This window comes from Somniosus microcephalus, unplaced genomic scaffold, assembly GCF_052327205.1.
Source record: "Somniosus microcephalus isolate GS21.2 unplaced genomic scaffold, FLI_Smic_1.0 unresolved_chr2, whole genome shotgun sequence".
Taxonomy (NCBI): Eukaryota; Metazoa; Chordata; class Chondrichthyes; order Squaliformes; family Somniosidae; genus Somniosus; species Somniosus microcephalus.
Genome location: NW_028225180.1, coordinates 94,386,438 through 94,395,786, shown reverse-complemented (window position 1 = coordinate 94,395,786; position 9,349 = coordinate 94,386,438). Strand labels below are relative to the sequence as shown.

The 9,349-nt window shown below is 44.9% G+C and overlaps 1 protein-coding gene across 1 annotated transcript in view; it reads right to left on the bottom strand.

Moving 5' to 3' along the window:
- Positions 1-1,356: 1,356 nt before the first annotated feature.
- The window catches only part of LOC147093048 (NACHT, LRR and PYD domains-containing protein 3-like), a 48,362-nt gene continuing 40,369 nt past the window's right edge, over positions 1,357-9,349 (bottom strand). The window contains exons 5-6 of the mRNA XM_085976374.1: positions 6,091-6,363; positions 1,357-2,834 (exon numbers count right to left, since the gene is read on the bottom strand). Of these exons, the coding sequence (XP_085832500.1) occupies positions 1,357-2,834; positions 6,091-6,363 (1,751 nt within the window). The remainder of the gene's footprint in view (positions 2,835-6,090; positions 6,364-9,349) is intronic.

Here is a 9,349-nt window from a genome sequence, read left to right as displayed (position 1 = left end):
GAAATTCCCCTGGTTCACTGCCCCCGGTTTATCCAGGAACTGCCCACTGTGTGCATAGCCCCACCACTGGCCGGGTCTAATACCCCACAACACGTTAGATTGGAACGTTTTTACGGGCAGATTTAAGGTCTTGAAATAATTCTCAATACCCCAAAACTCCCAATCCTGGAAACTTCTCACTCGAGAAGACACAGCCTCCATGGTATTGGGTTAAAAATCGAACTGTTAGTGATTTATACTCGGGTTTCTCTCCTGTTTCTAGTTGAAATGGTGGATGTGGAAAACATTTTAAATTAATTTTATATTTACTGCTGGATTGTATTTTGTTTACTTTCTGCTTTCCAGGCGTATTAAATATGATTTGATGGCGAAGATATTCCGATCCCTACAGGTGGGTACATGCTGTGTACCCACCCGTAGTGTCCTCGGAAATGCCGGTTTCAGGCATGCACAGCACATGCGCTGAATACCAGCATTTCTGATCTGTCAAGAATTCTCCTGACAGATCCTTTGCCTGCCCTGGAGAAGTGCCTCTGTGGGCACATAGATCCGTTTTTTGGAGACCCTCCGCCCGCAGAAAATCATTACAATTCTTACGCCTGGTAAAAGCGTAAGGCCTGCTTTTACCAGGATAATAGTGGAAAAAGTTTTTTTTTTAATGTTTTCACTGATTTATCATTTAAAAATACTTTTTAAAAAAAGGTAAGTTTATTTTTAGCCCCGTTAAAATCTTTAATTAATTTTTTGTTTAAAATATTTAACTTATTGTAATTTCAAGTCATTTTAAAAATGTGATTTTTTTTTAAAAGTGTATAAATTTTACTATGTTTTGAGGTGATCTCCATTCATATATTTGACAGTTCTTCCTTTCAAGTGTATGAAAGGAGATTCCCTTCTTTGATTGGCTCCCCATGGCCCACGTGATCCCAGGGATGCTGCGAAATGCCTGCGTCTCTGGGATACATGAGCCCTGCGCACTTGGAGTTTGGATAGGCCCAGGATCGGAAGTGTGTGCGTCCCGAGAACCCTCAGGTAAGAGTGCAGATTTTTCCAGATCGCAGGCCTCCGCATGCGGGAGGCCTGCGATCAGAAAATCCGGGCCATTGTAATTCAATTATTAGACCATTTCAGTGACTTGTATTTGCTCATCTGAAATGACTTTAAAATCCCTAGCTTTCCATGAGGATCAGTTCTATATTTTCCCGCCCTCAGGGAATTACCAACCGATCCTCTTATTATTGGTCATATTTTGTTGAATCTGGTTTATCTGAACTGTTTGTTACCCTTAATTACGGAGAAACAACACCATCCGTGACTATTCTACAATTCACCCAACAGTTCAAGACAAATAAACAGTTACCTCAACTCTCGGCATTTGTGCAGTACGTGTCCGAGCCGCTGGAGGCCTTCACACTGAATGTAGCAGTTCACTAGATTGAGGTGTTTTAATGTATCACAGAGTCCAATGACATGAGACAGGACCTCACAGTCAATTGGGGTCAGTCGCAAGCCATTAAATGTAAGTCTTTCCACAGTTCCCACTGTGGCCCGATTTAGCGCTGTATTCTGAGACTCAAACAGATAGTGCAACGTTTTCAGGAAGTCCCTTTTACCAGTTGCTCTCGCTGTATTTCCAATCTTTCCTTCAAATTTCTCCTTTACCCAGTCAATCACTCGGCAGGTGGTTTGATGAAGAAATGGACCCAGAAACTCCTCCAGTGGCCGATCTGACTTTAAGGAGGAGAGACCAGCAACAAAACGGAGAAATATCTCAAATCGCCCATCTTCTTTGCTGTGGGCTTCGCTGAGGATTTTCTGGATGTCCCCAGGATCTGGAGTCAGGAATTGTGCGAGTGCGGCTACAAACTCTTGGATGGTGAGGTGCGGGAGTGTGTACACCACGCTCTGGACAGAATCATCTCTCTCCAAAAGTTCCATCATAAACCCAGACAGGAACTGGGAAGGTTGCAGATTGTACTTGATCAAATCATCATTTCTAAACACAACCTTCTTCTCGGAGACTCCTGTGAAGGCCATCTCACCAAGCTTCAGTAACACATCACGGGGGCTTTCAATTTCTCGGCCGTGGTTTTTCAGAATGTTGTAAATATAGTAGGAATATAGTTGGGTGATGGTCTTGGGAACTCGCTGCTTTTTCCTGTCTCTTTGTGTAAAGAAGGGGCCCAGTGACAGGCCAAGGATCCAGCAGTAGGAAGGGTTGTAGCACATGGTGTACAGGATCTCGTTCTCCTCCACGTGTTTGAAAACAGCTGCTGCCACCGTCTGATCTTCAAAAAACTTGTTGAAATAATCCTTCCGTTCTTCACCAACAAATCCCATGATTTCAGCCCAGACACTGAGCTCAACATTTTCCAATAAATGTAATGCAGTGGGGCGGCTGGTCACTAGCACTGAACATCCCGGGAGCAGCTTGTGCTGTATTAAACTGTACACAATGTCAGACACTTCACACCAGTCTTCGGGATCTGTGCACATGTGCTGAGGTTCTGTATTCCTCCGATTGTCAGCAAAATCGATCCCGTCCTTGAATTCATCCAAACCATCGAATATAAACAGCAATCCCTCTGGGTTCTTCCAGAGCTCCCTAAGAATATTCCCAAAGTAAGGATACAGATCCAGTATCAGATTCCTCAGGTTTATTCTACAGTTAACAGCATTCAAATCCCGTAATTTGAAACTGAAAACAAATTGAAAGTGCGGGTATATTTTCCCAGTGGCCCAGTCATGAACAATCTTTTGTACCATTGTTGCTTTTCCAATCCCTGGGACTCCGCTCACTGCTGCTGAACTCCCCTGCACTTCACTCACTGCTGCTGAGCTCCAAGATTTGGCTAAATACGTGGCTTGAGCAGTGGTGTAAGAGGGAGGGTTTTAAATTTTTGAGGCATTGGAACCAGTTTTGTGGTAGGTGTGACCTATACAAAAGGGACGGTCTACACCTGTGCAGAGATGGAACTGATGTTCTCGGGGTAATTTTTGATAAAGCAGTTCGGGAGCATTTAAACTAGTATGGCAGGGGGCTAGAAACCTATGTAGTGAAATAGAGGAAAGTGAAAGGCAGACAGAAATAAATGATAAAAGGGTGAGGAACAAAAAACAAAGGGCCAAACTAATTCATAAAAAATGTGAGCATAAAAAAAGCCTGAGGGTTTTATACCTTAATGCGAGAAGCATCAGGAACAAGGTAGATGAATTAGCTGTGGAAATAGAGGTTAATAATTATGACCTAATTGGGATTACGGAAACATGGTTGCAGGGTGAGCAGGGCTGGGAGCTTAACATACAGGGGTATTCAGTATTTAGGAAGGATCGACAAAAAAGAAAGGGAGGAGGGGTAGCATTGCTAGTAAAAGAGGGGATAAATGCAATTGAAAGGAAGGATATTAACTCAGTTAATACAGAATCTATATGGGTGGAGCTAAGAAATAGCGAGGGGCGAAAAACATTAATAGGAGTGGTATATAGGCCTCCAAATAGTAAAATAGAGGTTAGGGAGGGCATCACGAGGGAAATTAGAGAAGCGTGCAATAAGAGCACAGCTGTCATCATAGGTGACTTTAACTTACATATAGATTGGACTAGCCTAATCAGTAAAAATAATGAGGAGGAGGAATTCCTTGAGTGTTTGAGGGATGGTTATCTGGATCAATATGTCGAGGACCCAACTCGGGAACAGGCTATATTGGACTGGGTACTGTGCAATGAGAAGGGACTAATCAGTAATCTTGTTGTACGGGGACCCTTGGGTCAGAGCGATCATAACATGATCGATTTCTCACTCGAAATGGAGAGCGAAGAAATTGACTCAGAGACTAAGGTCCTGAATTTAAACAAGGGGAATTATGATGCCATGAGACGGGAACTGAGTAGGTCTGATTGGACAACGTTCCTGGGAGGACTGGAGGTAGATAAACAATGGCAAACATTTAAAGATAGAATGACAAAATTGCAAAAATTGTTTATACCAATCTGGCATAAAAGGAAATCTAAAAAGGTGACTCAACCGTGGATAACAGGGGAAATTAGAGACAGCATAAAATCCAAAGATAGGGCGTATAAAATAGCCAAAAAAAGCGCCAGAGCGGAAGATTGGGAACAGTTTAAGATAGAGCAAAGGAGGGCAAAGGGCATAATCAAGAGGGGCAAAATAGCTTACGAAAACAAGCTGGCGGAAAATATAAAAACTAACTCCAAAAGCTTTTATAAGTATATCAAAAGGAAAAGACTGGTGAAAACCAAAGTTGGTCCATTGCAGTCAGATACGGGGGAATATATAATGGGAAATAAGGAAATGGCAGATCAACTAAATGCATACTTTGGGTCAGTCTTTACGAAGGAAGACACAAAAAACCTCCCTGGGATATCGGGAAAAATAGGGACATTGGCAAAGGAGGAACTGACGCAAATCAATATCTCTAAGGATATGGTGTTAAGGAAGCTAAAGGGATTGAAGGTGGACAAATCCCCAGGGCCTGATGACATGCATCCTAGGGTACTGAAGGAGGTGGCCCTAGAGATAGCGGATGCACTAAGGATGATTTTTCAGAATTCATTAGACTCGGGAACAGTGCCGATGGATTGGAGGGTAGCTAACGTTACCCCACTATTCAAAAAGGGGGGTAGGGAAAAAGCAGGTAATTACAGACCTGTAAGCCTTACATCAGTTGTGGGCAAAATGCTGGAGTCCATCATTAAGGATGAAATAGCGGAGCAATTAGCAAATGGGGACAGGATAGGACAGAGTCAACATGGATTTACAAAGGGTAAATCGTGCTTGACTAATCTATTGGAATTTTTTGAGGGAGTAACTGGTAGAATAGATGGGGGAGAGCCAGTAGATGTGGTGTACCTGGACTTCCAAAAGGCCTTCGATAAGGTCCCACATAAAAGATTAGCATGGAAAATTGAGGCTCATGGGATAAAGGGGAAAGTTTTGGCGTGGATAGGGAACTGGCTGTCAGATAGAAAACAGAGAGATGGAATAAACGGCTCATTTTCTGAATGGCAGGCAGTAACAAGTGGGGTACCACAGGGATCTGTCCTGGGCCCCCAGCTGTTCACAATTTACATTAATGACCTGGATCAGGGAGTCGGATGCAGCATTTCCAAATTTGCAGACGACACTAAACTAGGAGGGGGGGTGGGCTCAGAGGAAGAGACCAGGAAGCTCCAGAGCGATTTGGACAGACTGGGCGATTGGGCGGATAAATGGCAGATGCACTATAATGTGGACAAGTGCGAAGTTATCCACCTTGGGTGCAGGAACGGGAGGGCAAATTATTATTTAAATGGCAATAGATTGGGAGAGGGGGAAGTACAGAGAGACCTGGGTGTTCTTGTACACCAGTCACTGAAGGCGAGCATGCAGGTGCAACAGGCGGTCAAGAAGGCAAACGGTATGCTGGCCTTCATAGCAAAAGGGTTAGAATACAGGAACAGGGATACCTTGCTGCAGCTGTACAGGGCACTGGTGAGACCACACCTCGAGTACTGTGTACAGTTTTGGTCGCCTCATCTGAGGAAGGATGTTCTTGCCATGGAGGGGGTGCAGCGGCGATTCACCAGGCTGATACCAGGAATGGCGGGAATGACCTATGAGGAGAGACTATGTAGTTTAGGGATGTACACACTGGAGTTTAGAAGATTGAGAGGGGACCTCATAGAAGTGTATAAAATTCTGACAGGTCTAGACAGACTGGATGCAGAAGGAATGTTTCCCTTGGCGGGTGAGAACAGAACTAGAGGACATAATTTAAGGATAAGGGCTAAACCATTTAGGACAGAGATGAGGGGGAATTTCTTCACTCAGAGAGTGGTGAACCTGTGGAACTCATTGCCACAGAGGGCAGTGTACGCCAGCTCATTAAATATATTTAAGAGGGAATTAGATATATTTCTACGGGCAAAAGGGGTTAAGGGTTACGGAGAGAAGGCGGGGACGGGATACTGAATTAAAGGATCAGCCATGATCTCATCGAATGGCGGAGCAGGCACGAAGGGCCGAATGGCCTACTCCTGCTCCTATCTTCTATGTATCTATGTATCTATGTATTTTCTGGAGCAATCGGCATCTCCGGGAGAAACTGCTCTTGAACAATTGGTCAGTTCGGATTTTTTCAAGCTCTCTCCGTAGGTGTTTCTCTCTCCACTCTTCATGATCTTGGCCTCTTGCCAGCAGTTCATGTTCTACAAGTTTCCTATCTCGAATAGTAGAAATGACCATTAGCTCAGTGTATCGATCAGCCAGCTGGAAACTCTTAACCTTCTCCTTTATTAGGATAATGTTCACTCTCAGAGTTTCAATTTGTACCCGGAGTATTTCCTTATGTTTCTGTTGAACATCTTTAATTAGAACAGACAGAAATTTCTTCTCAATATCAACACAAATTGGAAATAGCACTTTGCAATTCAGTAAGCTTACAAACGATTTATTTCACAGCTTCATTGGAGGCGTGGAGAGAATATGAAATCAAGTGAGTGAGAAATGTGGTTGAAAGACAATGTTGGCTCAGAAATGTTTCAGATGCTCACTTGATTTTACTATTTATGCAATTTGGACATTTCCCTGAAGGTGCTAGTTTCCCTATGATGGTTAATATTATCAGCCCTACCAGCGCTATGAACATCTCATTAAAAATCAATCATGATTCTGGTTAGAAAACAGTGGTGGTTCTAATGCTAAATGTATGAATAGTGCATAGAATAGTGGAACGCTGGCATCTCGAACAGTGGATGCTGATTCGCTGAATTCCTTCAACCTAGATCTGGACAGCTCTCTCGCTGAGCTGGACATCACCTCTTACAAAAGATAGATACTGCGGGGAATGTAATGCCACAGTGATCTGCTGGAACATGTCCAAACGCCTAGGAGAAGAAATTCCCAGATATCCCCCACCCCCAATTAGTTTAGGTTTTTACCTGGTTTTCTGCTTCTCCCTGGAGATCACTGTGTCTAATAGGTGGAGAGTGTATATAATTTACACAAAGTATCACAATTCTGTGGCTCAGGCGTGGTGGACCAAAGGGTCTTTACCTGTCCGCCATTGTTCATATGTTCCTTGGAACTGTTTTCATCGAGTACATAAGTGAAACTGTTTCCAGTGGCAGACGGGTCGGTAACTAGAGGACACACATTTAAGGTGATTGGCAAAAGAACCAAAGGCGAGGTGACTAATTTGCTGACGCAGCGATTTTTGGTGATCTGGAATTAATTTCCTGAAACAGTGGTGGAAGCAGATTTAATAATTACTTTTAAAAGTGAATTGGATAAATACTTGAAGGGAAAATAATTGCAGGTCTATGGGGAAAGGGCAGGGAAGTGGGCCTAATTGAATAGCTTTACCAGAGAGTCGGCACAGGCAAGATGGAGCAAATGGTCCTCTTATTTGTTGTATCATTCTATGAGTTGGTGTATTCTGTTCAATGGGAGAGGAGCAGATTGCAAATATATCAGAGATCCACTGTAATTTTATCAGATCTTACACAGATTATCTGTGGTACTTTGTTCAGTGAAAGAGGAGCAGACTGTGAATGGACAGAAGTTCCACTCTGTGTCCTTTTTGACCCTAATCTGAGCTTCCCAGCCCATATCCCCTCCACCACGAAGATCACCTTCATAATATCGCCTCTGTATGCCCCAGCTCATCTGCTGCTCAAACCTTAAACAAAGCATTGTTACCTCCAGTCTGGTCTATTCCAAGGCTCTATTGTAATCCTACAGCGTTTGTTACCTCCTGTCTGGTCTATTCCAAGGCTCTATTTTAGTCCTACAATGTTGCAAACTCTATAAACTTGAGCTCATCTAAAATCCTGCTGCTCGTATCCACACTCGCACCAACCTCGTTCACCCATCACCCCCGTGCTCACTGAACTACGTTGCCTCACAGTTCAGAAACTCTTCGATTTAAATATTCTCATTCTTGTTTTCAAATCACTCAATGGTATTGTCAGCACCATATCTCTGTAACCTTCTCCAGCATTACAACCAACAGAGATCTCTGTGCACCTCCTGTTCTGGGCTCTTGTGCACCCCAAATTGCCATCCATCCAACATTGGCGGCCGTGCCGTCAGATTCCTCGGCCCTGAGTTCCCCATTACCTCCTTAACTGTTCCTTCTCTTAATATAAGCTCCAGTGTTATTGTATCAGGACTCGGGCAGATGCTCTGCTTTATTGTGTGCAGAGAGAAGGGCAGATTGTTTGTGTTTCAGGGATCATGCAGGTTAACTGGGGTATTACCTGCACTGCTATCGTTACCCGATCACAGGCAAAGTTTACTACTATTATGAATGAGGGGAATCAGATAGTTGATTTACGTTAACAAGAGTTTAGGATGAGGGTGTTAAGATGTATTGTGTTTGGACATGAGACTCAGGTATTTAAATGGAATTCACAACATTAGTGCAGGAAACAGTTTCACAATTACCAAACAATTAATAATGGAGAAAATTGAATGTCAGAAGTAAGAAGTGAAATCAGTGATATGTGTTCGCCCAAAGACTAAATATAGTGAGGGACTAGTTACTGGGGAAGGACACTAAAGGTGCAATATAAGCGGGGTTTACATACAATTAAAGATGTGTCTGTGTCTGCGTATACACTAAGAGGAAGGGTAGGTGGGATCATCTCTGCTAAAGAGAGAGAATCATTTGGCCAAAGGTAATTTTCCTGACCCTACTCATCCACAGCTGCTGGACCTGGGGGAGAGCAGTGACCGAGGTAGAGCATAACAGCGGCGGCAGCAGCGAGGCCCGACCACAGCGGCTGGACCTGGGAGAGAGCAGTGACCGAGGCGCAGCATAACAGCGGCAGCAGCAGCGAGGCCCGACCACAGCAGCTGGACCTGGGGGAGAGCAGCGACTGAGGCAGAGCATAAAAGCGGCAGCAGCAGCGAGGCCTGTCCACAGTGGCTGGACCTGGGGGAGAGCAGTGACCGAGGCGGAGCATAAAAGCGGTGGCTGCAGCAAGGCCCGACCACAGCGGCTGGACCTGGGGGAGAGCAGCAACCGAGGCGGAGCATAAAAGCTGTGGCAGAAGCGAGGCCCGACCACAGCGGCTGGACCTGGGGGAGAGCAGCGACCGAGCCGGAGCATAAAAGTGGCGGCAGCAGCGTGGCCGGACCACAGTGGCTGGACCTGGGGGACAGCAGTGACCGAGGCAGAGCATAAAAGCGGCGGCAGCAGCGAGGCCCGACCAGAGCGGCTGGACCTGGGGGAGAGCAGTGACCGAGGTGGAGCATAAAAGCAGCAGCAGCAGCGAGGCCCGACCAAAGCGGCTGGATCTGGGGGAGAGCAGTGACCGAGGCGGAGCAGAAAAGCGGCGGCAGCAG